Source organism: Gossypium arboreum, chromosome 1 (genome assembly GCF_025698485.1).
Source record: "Gossypium arboreum isolate Shixiya-1 chromosome 1, ASM2569848v2, whole genome shotgun sequence".
NCBI lineage: Eukaryota > Viridiplantae > Streptophyta > Magnoliopsida > Malvales > Malvaceae > Gossypium > Gossypium arboreum.
The window spans coordinates 2,555,716-2,570,224 of record NC_069070.1 but is presented as its reverse complement, the minus strand read 5'-3'; the positions used below and the strand labels follow the sequence as shown (position 1 = coordinate 2,570,224).

The 14,509-nt window shown below is 34.0% G+C and overlaps 2 protein-coding genes and 1 long non-coding RNA gene across 3 annotated transcripts; 2 read left to right on the top strand and 1 right to left on the bottom strand.

The window, feature by feature from the left end:
* The first annotated feature begins 2,400 nt into the window (after window positions 1-2,400).
* LOC108483715 (flavonoid 3'-monooxygenase-like) lies at window positions 2,401-4,399 on the top strand. The gene is given in 2 exon segments (NM_001330047.1): window positions 2,401-3,471; window positions 3,573-4,399. Coding segments are annotated over 2 exon segments (1,611 nt in total). The 5' UTR covers window positions 2,401-2,490; the 3' UTR covers window positions 4,203-4,399.
* A 2,982-nt stretch (window positions 4,400-7,381) lies between these two features.
* LOC128290499 (uncharacterized) lies at window positions 7,382-7,956 on the top strand. Its single transcript, XR_008280359.1, has 2 exons — window positions 7,382-7,629; window positions 7,890-7,956. It is a non-coding gene; the product is annotated as an uncharacterized LOC128290499 (long non-coding RNA).
* A 3,116-nt stretch (window positions 7,957-11,072) lies between these two features.
* Window positions 11,073-14,041, bottom strand: LOC108481789 (amine oxidase [copper-containing] gamma 2-like). Its single transcript, XM_053026156.1, is given in 7 exon segments — window positions 11,073-11,474; window positions 11,556-11,653; window positions 11,733-12,182; window positions 12,268-12,287; window positions 12,290-12,377; window positions 12,568-13,434; window positions 13,436-14,041. Coding segments are annotated over 7 exon segments (2,208 nt in total). The 5' UTR covers window positions 13,910-14,041; the 3' UTR covers window positions 11,073-11,263.
* Window positions 14,042-14,509: the final 468 nt, after the last annotated feature.

Here is a 14,509-nt window from a genome sequence, read left to right as displayed (position 1 = left end):
AGCATTATTTTTAATGCATTGATAATATAACTAATTTATATACACCCATTTTGTAGATATTAAAATAATAAAAAAATATGGATATGCAACATTTCCATATTTTTTAATTATATTAATAATTATTATTTAGATTAATTACAACATTTTAAGTATGATTTGAATTCTTTTCTTATAATTTTTTATAATAAATAATTAAAATATATACTCACGTGCAATACAGGTGAGTTTGGAACTTTCAAGAAACTTTTGAAGAAATAAAATAACATTTTATTTTTATTATATTGAAATTCGAATAATATTTTATTATTATTATTATTAAATTTACAAGTAGAAAAATGTTTTTTAAGTTTGAAATTACCGTTAGAATTCGTGTTGCTTTTGTTATTATTTAAATTAATTATTCAATTTTGACTTAGGCTTATATTTTAATAATATATACAATTGTTGATTGAGTCTTACTTAAGTCAAGATCGATATTGTATCCAATGCAAAAAATATAAGTTTGAGTGTGTTGAAACGCGTTATTCTTTTATTTAAAGATTGAGAGAGATTATAAATAATTTTAAATATTATATAAAAACAAAAATTAGAAATAATAAACACATAAACTCAGATATAACGTAAAAGAAATATTAAAAAATACAAATGATAAATGAAAGCTCTTTTATAATATTTATAAAATTCAACATCGTATATACATAAAATTTTCAAAAGAAAAATCATAAACTTTGTCGTCAAGTTTGACCAAATCAAGATTCTACATGCTATTTCATCCTCATGGATGCCAGTAATTCAATTAAACTCCAAATAAAAATTTATATATAAAATTAATATATCACCATTACACACTAAATTAACGTTGATATATAAATATAAAATAGAAATTGCTGTTAAATTCTACCCGATAGAAAATTATGACGAACCAAATTTGAAGGAAAAGTAAATTTCTCCTTGAATAATATTGGAGTTCAAACAAGGTGGCTGGAAGGTATTATCCAAATATCTTATTTTGTAAGCTTTTAACTTTTGCAGAAATGAGCAACGAAATTGTAACGCGATCAATATAATATATTATTAATAAGTGTTGTTAATTGAATTTTAAATCAATTGATATTAATATTATTTTAGACATTGTACTAAATATATATGTTAGTATAATAAGAGTTAAAATATATTTTAACTCAAAAAAATTTAATATTGTAGAGCCGCCGTAGTCCACAATACTGACTTATTTTGTGTTCTTTCGACCCTCAATACTGACATCACTACAGAAGAAAACAAACCAGAAATATTTATAAAGTTAAGAAGATGAGCTTTGACTGGGAGTGTTGGGCGGGTTGGTGCCGCCAATGGAACGCCATTGTTCTACTGCTGCCATTCCTGTATCCTTTGGAGCCAACGTAAGAGACTGAAGAAGCCCCCATAAAATAATGGATTATTATTGGACTTTTAGTCCAAATAATAGTAGTAATAATCATCATTTATGTCCTACTATATAGGCAGTCCATGTTTGGAAAGATATATTCCGCTGCCTTGAATTGAATACACTACAGAATGACACACATGGCAGACCCCAAGTGTCCCCTCCCACCAAATTTTTTAATAACAAAATAACAAGTACGCCATGCTTTATTAATTCTCTTTATTATAGTTTCTTCAAAATTTTCCCCCTAACCATGCCAATAAAATAATAATAATTTTTACCTATTTCATTTTCTTTAAGGTGATTAATATATGTTTTCGTAATCAGATTAAGTTGTGTTAATTCGTGTTGAAATCAATTTTTTAGCCCCGTTGAATGAGGTCGTTTTAATGTTTTATTCAATTAATCAGTTTAAAGTCTTTCAAATTAGTATTTCAATCGATTCTTAATTTAATTGATTTGACCAATTGATTTGATTCGATTTAGATAATATTAAAACAAATTAATTTAATGTTATAGAGTGTATCATAATTACTGGAACATGTTTTTAGAGAACTAAAACTTTTAAAAAATCATAAGCACATCATTTGATATTATAGCAAATTAAATATAGTTGTTTAACGTTGAAAGTTAAATATTATTAAATACAAGTTAATAATTTTAATTCGTAATGTTATTCAATGATAATAACTTGTACGATATTAGTTTGAAATTATCTATTGCATCTGAAGGACTAACAAATATACAAATTAATTTTCATTAAAGTAATACGGCAGTGGCCATCGACTCTGACTGTTATGCTGGCGGTTAGCTCTCTCGTTGGACTTGAATTTCAGCAAATTACAAGTCTACAACTACGTGCTTGAACTTCATTATTTTAGAAAAGTAGACCATTGGCTCTGTACTACATTATTTTAGATAAGTAGACCATCGGCTCTGTACTACGTACGTAGTAGGAGTACTACTATAAATTATGGCCACTTCGCAGCAATATTATTGCAGTTCCTGGTTGGCTACCTCTGTGTTTTCAACTTAAAATTTCTTGGTTTTCCTCAAGAAGGAAGAAGATGTTGCAAATAGCTTTCAGCTCGTATTCATGGCTGTTGACTGCTAGCAACCAGAAAGATGGAATGTTGTTCCCAGTAGCTTTGTCATTTTTGGTAGCCATATTGGGAATTTCACTGTGGCACGTATGGACCATAAGGAAGCCAAAGAAAGACATCGCCCCATTACCGCCGGGTCCCCGTGGGTTGCCAATAGTGGGATATCTTCCATATCTTGGAACTGATAATCTTCACTTGGTGTTTACAGATTTGGCTGCAGCTTACGGTCCCATCTACAAGCTTTGGCTAGGAAACAAATTATGCGTAGTCATTAGCTCGGCACCACTGGCGAAAGAAGTGGTTCGTGACAACGACATCACATTTTCTGAAAGGGATCCTCCCGTTTGTGCAAAGATTATTACCTTTGGCCTCAATGATATTGTATTTGATTCTTACAGTAGTCCAGATTGGAGAATGAAGAGAAAAGTGCTGGTACGTGAAATGCTTAGCCATAGTAGCATTAAAGCTTGTTATGGTCTAAGGAGGGAACAAGTGCTTAAAGGCGTACAAAATGTTGCTCAAAGTGCTGGCAAGCCAATTGATTTTGGTGAAACGGCATTTTTAACATCAATCAATGCGATGATGAGCATGCTGTGGGGTGGCAAACAGGGAGGAGAGCGGAAAGGGGCCGACGTTTGGGGCCAATTTCGAGATCTCATAACCGAACTAATGGTGATACTTGGAAAACCAAACGTTTCTGATATTTTCCCGGTGCTTGCAAGGTTTGACATACAGGGATTGGAGAAGGAAATGACTAAAATCGTTAATTCTTTCGATAAGCTTTTCAACTCCATGATTGAAGAAAGAGAGAACTTTAGCAACAAATTGAGCAAAGAAGATGGAAACACTGAAACAAAAGACTTCTTGCAGCTTCTGTTGGACCTCAAGCAGAAGAACGATAGCGGAATATCGATAACAATGAATCAAGTCAAGGCCTTGCTCATGGTAAGTTTCTTCATCTATCATACTGCATAGATCATCTTTCTTTTTTATTATCTTATTTTCTTGGGGTGCTAATAAGTTTTTTTTTTTTTTTTAATAATCAGGACATTGTGGTCGGTGGAACTGATACAACATCAACCATGATGGAATGGACAATGGCTGAACTAATTGCAAATCCTGAAGCAATGAAAAAGGTGAAGCAAGAAATAGACGATGTTGTCGGTTCGGATGGCGCCGTCGATGAGACTCACTTGCCTAAGTTGCGCTATCTAGATGCTGCAGTAAAGGAGACCTTCCGATTGCACCCACCGATGCCACTCCTTGTACCCCGTTGCCCGGGCGACTCAAGCAACGTTGGTGGCTATAGCGTACCAAAGGGCACCAGGGTCTTCTTAAACATTTGGTGTATTCAGAGGGATCCACAGCTTTGGGAAAATCCTTTAGAATTCAAGCCTGAGAGGTTCTTGACTGATCATGAGAAGCTCGATTATTTAGGAAACGATTCCCGGTACATGCCGTTTGGTTCTGGAAGGAGAATGTGTGCCGGAGTATCTCTCGGTGAAAAGATGTTGTATTCCTCCTTGGCAGCAATGATCCATGCTTATGATTGGAATTTGGCCGACGGTGAAGAAAATGACTTGATTGGCTTATTTGGAATTATTATGAAGAAAAAGAAGCCTTTAATTCTTGTTCCTACACCAAGACCATCAAATCTCCAGCACTATATGAAGTAACTTTACTATTGTATTTCTTTTATACCACTTTATTGCCTCTTTGTCATGTTTAGGCAACAATTCTAAGTAATAAGTTTGGCTATATGGTGAAGAATAATGTGTTTATTATACATCATAAGCAATGAGCTCTTCCCGACCCTAGGGCAATACAATGATACTGTGTATTAAGTGAAATCAACAAATCTTTTATTCTAAAATGCATTTTTTTGCTCAAGATTTTGAATTTGCTTAAATTCTTACTATTCAGCTCGATTACAGAAAATTAGGTACAATATCTAAATTGCCCATATATCCTCATAAGTTCTCAGCAGTTGCCCTATAAAGGACAGGCGTGATGGTAATCTCAGCGTGCATAGAAAACCTACAGGGGAACGTGAACTGGAGGTGGTTTCGTGGTAAATGTCAAAGCTAGGGAAAGTTACTGGATGCTTTCTTACCTAAAAGAGAAGTGAAAGGAGTTTATAAGGTTTAACCACCGTTACAATTAAATCAAAGCATTCTTTTAAATGCAAATTGGCATGTTCTTATTTGTAAAGAAAGAGAAAAAGTAACAGTCATAAAGCAAATGCAATACTTGTTTTCGGGCAAACCAAGAAAAACAAAAATTAAAGAAAACCAAATCCTTTCCTCTTCTCTTCCTTAAGGACCTCTCCATGCCAGTGTGAAATCTAAGATTAAATATTAAAACGATGAACCATATCAACTCTAAGACAATCACTCCTCTACTAGAGAATGAATAAGACCTTCTAGTTGCTCAAGACATCTGTTCCATGACACACAGCTAGGATGATGGATGTTCTGTCTCTGTCCCCGCAATCTCTTGAACCACCGTTGGAGCTTCTTCGATCCACCAGACATCATTGTCAAAACTATTTTTTTTTGAAAACGGAGTTGACTTGTTATTTTGAGAATAAAAACGAACAGAGGAGTCGCCACCAATCCTTTTTGATGAGGTGTGATCGGGTCACCTCGTAAAAGTGGTTGTTTTTAATAAATATTTTGATTTATTTAAACAACGATTTTGGTCCGCGAAATTCAGAAAAACGGGTTCGAGAGTCGGTTATGCACGAGGAAGGATTAGCACCCTCATCACGCCCAAAAATTGGTACCTAGTTGATTAATTAGTGTCTTAGTGTCGGAAATTGAAAACTTAAAAGACTTTGAAATACAATCTCTCTTTTTGTAAAAAACTCGAATGTTAAAGACCTTCTCATCTCAAAGTGATAAAATGTCACATCCAGTAAGTTAGGACACGACATCTCGAGCTTTTGAGAGTGAGCTTGCCTTTTATGTAAAATTCGTGTATTTTAACTCCTTTTAAAAGGATATTCAATTATTTAAGGTAAACGAGAAAAATTGAAACCAAGTAAGTTAAGGCACAATCTCTCGAACTTCCAAATACTGAATATTGCCTTTATTTACAAAGATCTTTTCTCGAGGTAACAAGATGCCATATCCAGTAAGTTAGGACATAACACCTCGTATCTCAGAGAGTAAGCATTTTATTCAAAATTCCTGTAGCGATTTTAAAAGAATATGCCGTTATTTAGGTTGAACGAGAAACATCGAAACCCAATAAGCTAGGGTATGACTTCTCGAACCTCCAAATACGGAATATTGCTTTTATTTAAAAAATTTCCTTTTTTATACGAATTTAGGTAAAATAAAATAAAAATAAATTTAATCGATTATATTTAAAAGGAGATAGTTTAAAATTTAAAAAGTCATGCGTCACTAATAATGATAGTGCGACATTTATTCAAAGTAACAAGGACATATGTCGTATGCTAAAAAAATAATAATAACACATGTATATATAGAGAGAGACAATAACAAAGATAAAGACACAAATAGCATCAAAGGAATACTAGTATCGACGATAACAATGATAATAATAAAACCTAAATTTTGAAATATATTGAAAGTAATATGTAAAAATAATAATAATAATAATAATAATAATAATAAATAAATAAATAAATAAATGAATAGATAAATAGAAGGTCACAACAAGAGAGAGTAATAGATAAGAATAAATAAAAATGAAGCAAAAGAAATATTAAGTAAAGAAAATAAATAGATAAGTTAGAATAAAATGAAGTTATGCATGCAATTTTGAAACTAAATATATGAATAAATAATAATAATAATAATAATAATAATAATAATAATAATAATAATAATAATAATAATAATAATAATAATAATAGTTAAGTAGGAAATAATAATAGTACATTAACAAGATAAATAATATAATAGCAGTGATAGTATTAAAGAAAATAATAATACTAGTAATAGTAATAAATATAATGGTAATAATAATAATAATAATAATCTAAACTTTGAAACATATGAAATGTATATATAAAGAAATAAATAAATAATCTTTAAGATAAACAATAACGAGTGTAATAATAATAATAATAATAAATAAATAAATAAAAGGACTAATTATAAATGAGAAACAAGTAAATAAATGAAATAAAATGAAAATAAAAGGTTCAAGTAAAACTTGAAAATGAGAAAACAAAATAATAATAATAATAATAATAAATAAAAAGGAATCAAATGAAACGAATACAATGATAATGACAGCAATAGTAATAATAATAAATAATAAATAATACTAGTAAAATAATAATAGTAAATAAAATAAAAATAGCAATGAGAATAATAATACTGAGACCTTCAAAAAAAAATAAGAAGCTAAATGAGTAAATAAATAAAAAAGGAAAACAAAATATGAAAGATTGAAAGCAAGGGACTAAACTGAATTTAAAACGAAAATTTGGTGCCAATTTGAAATAAAAAATAAAAGAAAATGACTGAATCGAACACGCGAATAATAAAGAAGGACTAAAGTGGGGAATAACCCCACCCTCCAAAACACGCAGATCTGATTTGGACCAAAATGAAATAGGCGCGGAAGTTCTGGGGCAAAATTACAAAGTCAAAAGAAACAAAAAGATTCAATTAAAAACATGCGACAAAGCTGAAGGACCAGGTGCGAAAATATTCCCCTGGCTGCAAAAACACACGGATCCTAATTGGAGCGGGTCGGGTATACCCGTTTTACTCCAAAACAACTCCGTTTTATATTAGTAGGCACTAAGCCAAAACGACGCTGTTTTATAAATGTTATAAAAGTCAATTTTTTTTAAAATTTTCATTTCAGCTATGGTTTTTGAAAAAAAGAAAAGGGGAAGGGTTTTGGTGCTCTGGGCTAGACGATTTTCGGCGATCTGACCACCGTCCGTCCGTCACCGGCGACCACCATATACGACGGTTGAAAGTGTAAAATCGACCCCTTTTAACCCTTTTGCTCCCCTCGCCCTAGATCCATGGTTAAAATACCCAAAAACCTCACGAAAGCCGATAGAAATTAAGGAAAACTCTCGGTTTTAAACTCTCCAATCGCCCAAACAAGGTAAGAGTTGATATATTTTTTTATATCTACCAAAGAATAATAGTACCGGAGAGGAAAAGAAACAAAAGAAATCACCTTTCGACTTTTCTATTCGATTGCTCTCAATATTCGATTTTTTGTATTGATTTTTTTTGTCCTTGAATATTCAAGAATCCCCCCCTTTTACAAGTGATTTTTTTAGGCTTTTATATTGCCAATTTTACAACATTATCTCTATTTTCTTCAATGTTTTCGCATTTAATCCTGTCTTTTCTTTGCAGGAGCAGTTGGCGGTGGAGTAGGTGGTGCTGCAGGTGGTGACAGAGGGCAGTTGGCCATAGGGGCGGCGGCTAGCTAGTTTTTTTTTTAGGGTCTTTTAGTTTTGTTTCTGATTTGGGCTTTGTAGTGGGCTAGGGTTTAGTTTGGGGTTTAATTTGGGGTTATTTGTTAATCGATTTTATTTTATTGGGCCTGGGCAAATTAAGGGTCTTACAATCATGTTTTCACCAAAATCCTTCCTTGGCCAATAGGTGGGCTACTCGATTTCCCCCTCTTTATATTTTAGAACTTGATTCTTTCAAAGCTCGTAGAAATTTGTTACGCTTCCCAAATGAAATTACTAGTAACCAATTTGTCAATGCATGTCGCTTTTAGCTTCTTTATTGCAGTCGAGGAGTCGCCTTCTACTTCCACAAACCGGTAACCCATCTCCTGAGCGAATCTAATTGCTTAGGTACTTGCTAAAGCCTCTACAGTTAGAACATCAAGTATGTAACGATTCCATAAGCAAGTTGTGTCCATAATAAATCTAATAAATATATTAATTTACATGATTCTTGTGTTTAATTTGGCTTATTTCTGAATTAATCCTTGCTTAATTGGTGTTTTTATGATTTAATCTTGTCAGTGATTCAATTGGTCAAAAACAAGCAAAAAGGGGCCAAATTGAAAGACAAATCGTTGAGTTGGGGCCAAATCATAAAGATGGGAAAACTAAGGATTTAACATCAATTTTGACTTTGTAAAAAGTTAAAAATAGAAGATATTATTTTATTTTATTTTATTTAGTTTTTTATTTTTATTTATTTTTATTTTATTAATTTAGGATTAGGTTATTTTTAGTAAACCCCATATATATAAATAAGGGCTTTTAGTTATTAGTAAATCATCTCTTGTCTTTGTATTCCTACTTCTATTTGGAATAGAAATACTCTCCTTTTTCCTTTTCAAATTGGAGTTTAGCATTCTGCCACTTTTTCATTTGGTTTTGTTTCTTTTGTCAAATTAGGCTAATTGTCTTCCAAGTACTTTTCCTTTCTAATTTCCATCACCTTTCACATAAATTTATCATCTTCCACTTTCAAGCATGAATAAGTTTATGCTCAGCTTTAGGCTGGTGTTCTTTCTGGTCGAGAATCGTGAAATACGAATTTGTGCTAAAAATTCGTCCTATCGGTATTCATTTTTTTCCGAAGTATCGGGATAGACCAATTATCCCTTAAAGTTAAATTTGATTTCAAGTCAAAGTGCACGTTGGGTTGGAGTCGTGTTTGCTTACAGTTGGAGATTCGAGTCAGTCGTGCTGTATTCGAATTTCCGAGAACAAATCGAGGAAGAGGTGATCGGGTTTAAACGACCTACGCGGTTGAGGCCGTTGATTCGAGTTGGGTTCTTCAGAACGCAAGGCTATCGGAATCTTGAATCGGGAACACGTGTATCTCGGTTAAATAGTCGATAAGGGTTGGTTTGCAGGTCGTACTGGAACCAGCTACTAGAGGAAGAATTAGTGGTTAGGATGTTCTTAACCGCTATAACCAGCTTATCGATTGGAGGAGAAGATTAATTTTCGAGGATCGATTCTCAACACGAAATTTTCCGAGTCTAAGGCTAAGGCTTATTACATTTGATTGCAAATCTCAATTTAATTTCTGATTTATTTAATTATTTATCTTAGCAGTTTTAATTATTTAGTTTCTAATCAATTTCAAAATCCCTGCTTTACTTATTTATTTGCTTATTTTTCAGCTGGAACGTTTTTAGTTGTGGGCACGACTCCAACCACGACCCTTGACAAGACAATCTGATCATAAGCTATACACGGAAGTCTATGATTGCATCCAATCCTTGTGGACTTGATCCTACTACTACTCTACTACTAATTAAAGTTATTTTATAAGAATTATTTTTAATAGATTCGACGCCCATCAAAATCCCTCATTGTTTTTTATAATAATATATGTACTTGACGCTTCCAGATCCTTGTAGAAGCTTACATCGAAGTTTACCCGAACAAAAGGCTCCAAAGGAGGTCGCCACCCTATTGACTCTGTTGGCTTAAGCTTTTAACTGTTCCCTTATTAGAGTTTCTAATTCTCTAGCATAACCCAATACAAGGGTATAAGTCTCGGAACTTGTTTGCCGTTTGCTTTCATGCACCAACCTATTCCTCGAGAGCTAAATTGCCCAAATTGCTACAATAATAATTAGCTTTTGATAATTGCTCCTCCCATTGAATAATTGTCCAACCCGACTTACCAAAGAGTGCTCTACTTGGCTTATCACCCAATTGATTCCCAATTTTTCCCAAACCTGTAAGGCTATTGTGCAATCCAAGCATATTTTTAGACTGCAAAGTAAGGGGAGAATAGGTCTCTTCGATTGAGTGCCATGCTATCTACCAATTCAATTCACAAGCTCATGATCTAAATTTGTAGAGATATGAAAATATAATTCGGTTGATTGATAATATAACATTTCATTTTACATCATATTTTACCTTAAAATGTTACCTTAAATTTTTCTTAAAATTACACTCGTGAAATTTAAGTTTAAAATTAATATAAAGTATTTGATAAATGCATTCCATTTTATTATTGAGAAAGAAAAAAATATGATCCCTTTCTTTTAGGAAATAAAATATTTAAAAATATAATTCCATATTTATGTAATTTCCAGTCAATAATATATTACTAAAATACATTTGATCTTGATAATGTAATACGATTTTTTTCTTTCTGGGAGATGAATTAATTGTCTGCAGTATTGTTGTGAGATAGCTAATCATGCAATAGCTCCTACAAATGGCGAACAGTCTAAATGCGAATTACTTAGCGGGACGAACTGTCTCGTAGACTGACATTATGCGAACAGTCTATATGATACAAGTCTGGCGGACTGTCGAGTGAGAACAAATTTGCGGACACATGAAGCTGCGATCTGTATGGCAGGATTGAAGAAATGCAGAGTACATTCGTGAAATGTGCCTGCGGACTATATCCGCAATTAGAATGAAGTTGTTTTGGTGCACGCTATCAGTGATGAGTGCGTGTTTGTTTTAGATAAAACCAATTTTAGTTGGTAGATTTTTTATGTGTTTAGGTAATGATTGACATATTTGATTAATTTATTTTATGTACAAGAAATGTATTTCAAATTTCAAGAGTGTATTAGTGGTATTTGTAGAGTTCTCTTGTAAAGTAACTCATATATATTGTAAAGTTTGAAAAAAATGAAATATAAAGCAGACTCGATATACTGCTAGTTCTCTGTTTTGGTTTCTTTCCTTCTTCTTTAACACCCACAAGTATCCTCCTCAAGGCATGAACTAGGATGATATGGTTAGAGAGAAAGGGATTTTGAAGTGGTAATCAAGATTTCAAGAGGAAGCACTAGGCCTGCAAACAGGTAAGTCTTTCTCAAAAGCTGGGGCAGATCGAAGAATTGGATTGCTTTCGAAGAAATTGATAGGCTTTAGCTCAAACCCTGATGTCACTGTTGGCATTACAGGGAAATCTTCTTGGCATGGAATGTGATGGAATCCCAATGTGTACCACAACACGATATCCTCATTTTCAATATGACGATCCCTTTTTCAGCAGATTAAAGCATAGAAAATCAATGGCAGAACATATGCATTAAAGAACTTGATTCTTTTATCGAGTTTATACCTTTCAGACCACACTGCTAGCGTGTCATCTCCCCTACTCTGTAACACTAGAAGTCCAGCAGCCCATTGCTCACTCTTGTTATAGGGAGTCACCCATATCTGTTAAAACAAAATAGCTTAACAAAGTATTCAGAGACATTGAATCAAGAGAAAAAAAAAAAGTTAAAAAGGTTTTTACCTGGTTGTTGGTGAAGGCGCTTCTTAGTTGTGGAGGATCATCATGATCAAGTAAACTAGCTGCAGTTCCTCCAGGAACAATCTTGTAACCTGTTGGATTTCCTAGCCTAGACATTTTAGAAGGATTAATCATATGAAACTCTGATGGATCATAGAGTTTAAGCTTAATTTGTGCATCTTTTTCAGTCTTAGCTATCTTTCTCTTAGCTTTCCAGTAACTTTTCCTAGGGGATTCTCCTGGTAAACTTCGTTGCTTAACGAGATTAACATTAACAAACGAATTGTTAGCCCCATCGATATCCATGTCGAGGTGAAAGGTAATGAAGTGATCGTGAACTACTCCGATGACATTCTCCAAAATGAGAGGGCCCGACATGGCATCTTGGTTGGGCACCTGATATAAACTCTGGTGAGGACTGCCTTTCACCATCAACATTCCTGAGAGTCCTACCTGTATGAAACATCATACGAAAATGAACGGTAAATACAATTGCTGAGGGAGAAGTTGGTGTAAATTAATGGCGTAAGAGAATGACCTTAACACTTATTAAACCATTTGAAACTCCCAATCGAAAATGTAATCGTAGTTTCCGACTGATGCTGCCATGCGAGCGACGAGAGTTACTTTGGGTCTTGTCTCCCTAATCTATATATACAATAATTAAAAAAGAAAAAGACAAGCACCTAAGTTAAGACAAGGGAAAAAAAGGTTAAATCGCTAGCCTGGTCCTTGTACTATAGCATAAAAATAGATAAAATTTTGAATGTATCATAGTTTTCTATAGTATATACAAAACCAGCCATGTATATTTTCAATGTATATCATAGTTTTTGACTGTATCATTGTTACTATTGTTGAAGTTTACCAGAAAATCATTGAGCAAACCTTCTGAATGTCGCCAACTGATGTCGCCGGCATAGCGCTCAAACAGGCAAATCATGTTAGGTTGAACAAACGGGTGTCCATCGGAAGTAGAAAAAACACCGTCCATATAATAAGAGTGCCTTGGACAATCATTTAGTGGCACAAGTGGAAGAGCTGACATCCCTAAACCAAACTCACCAGCGTCCATATACGACTTGAAATACCAGGACTCATCAAGGTCCATGTAAGGCACAAAAAATTCTGAAGCGAACCCTTTGTACATCACATTCCTCAGCTCACCTTTCTTTGAGTCTCGCACCATGGCTCTTGAAATCACCAAACCAGCTCGTTGGTCAGCCTTGAGGTGAAACACCCAGTTCGCCCACTTCACTATATGCCCGTCTTCAACTTTAAAACTTGGTCCTTTTGGTTGTTCTATGGAAATTGGGTTCAATGGTTCCATTTCTGGTTCCTTCTTTTGAGCTGTATACCTATAATCAGTGCCAGAACTTTTTGGAATCGGAATATCTCGGCCTGTATCGGAGAATTTCAGCATCTCCATCGAATCTAAGTCCACTGTCATGATGAGCCCTTCAATGGGCCTCATGTAGAAATTGGGTGTGCTTTCTTTAGAGTAACACAGGACCTTTACAACTCTTTTGCCTTCTTCATTTGGCCCAAACCAGCCTGCCGAAGGTGGTAAGCATATCAAATCTGATGATGAGACCCCTCGGGCGGCAATGGATTTGTTGAACTCCGCATTAGAGAACGGCACTTTAGACGCTGCCAAAATATCATCCACAGATAGCATCGGATAGCCTGAGCTTGCGTTGATATATGGCATGGCTAGTGACACTGCTAGAATCCAAGTCCACGGTAAGCACATGGGACTGGCCATTCAACAGAGCCAAAACTTGTGCTTTTCTTGGAAGAAGTGCGTCACCTTTTCTCCACTTCAGAACCTGGACCTTGTCTGGTTCATCGAGCAGTACAGTGTGAATAGTTGGGAAGGTAAATGAAAAGGGTTCATAAGATGAGAGGATGGTCCGGACCTTGTTGATTTCCTGCACAGTAAGAGGGTCAAGTGGATGATGAGGGGCCTCAGCTGAGTGGTCTATCGAAGTTTGAGCTTGTGTCTCCAACACTGAGCTGGCCTTGGAGTTTGAGAAAATCCGGTTCTTGGAGGTGGACCATGGAGTTTGCAGTGAGGAATTAGGCAATGATGAATTGGTAGAACGGTACCATGAACCTACAACAATGAATAAAACTAAACATGAAATGAAACAGAAATGAATACATGATGATTTCTCCATGATCAGATCAGAGTAGTTGTTTCTCTAATTGTGAATTTGTAATTAAGCTTTTCATGGCTACAAGAGAATGTGGCCGTCCCAATAGAATTTGTCATTTAGCATTATGGCATTTAAAACTAAAAACTCTCCCCATTATTTAAGTCACTGTATGACAATTGTCCATTAAAATATACTGACGGCTAAGGTGATTTGAATTGAATAGGTAAGATAGGAATCTCCTTTTTTTAACCTAAAATATTCCAGCTTGCTAATTTTGAATATATGATTTTTTTAGTAAGGGTAAATTGCACCCAAAGTTATTGAACTATTAGTAAATTTACATTTTGATCACTCAATTCAAAAAGTTACAAAATAATCACTAAACTATTCGGAAGATTTAATTTAAGTTACAGAACAATTCAAGAGTTTTTATTAAGTCATTAAGCTGTTAATTTTTTTTTCTAAATCTAGCTAGTAAGCTTCAAATGAAGATTCGACGATCAATGCAATAAATTAGTACTCATAGACAAGTAGAAGAACATACTTTAAATTCAAGTCAATTTAACGGTCAATGTCAAATATCAGAAGAACATACTAGGGAAAATAATGCGTAAGTTAACT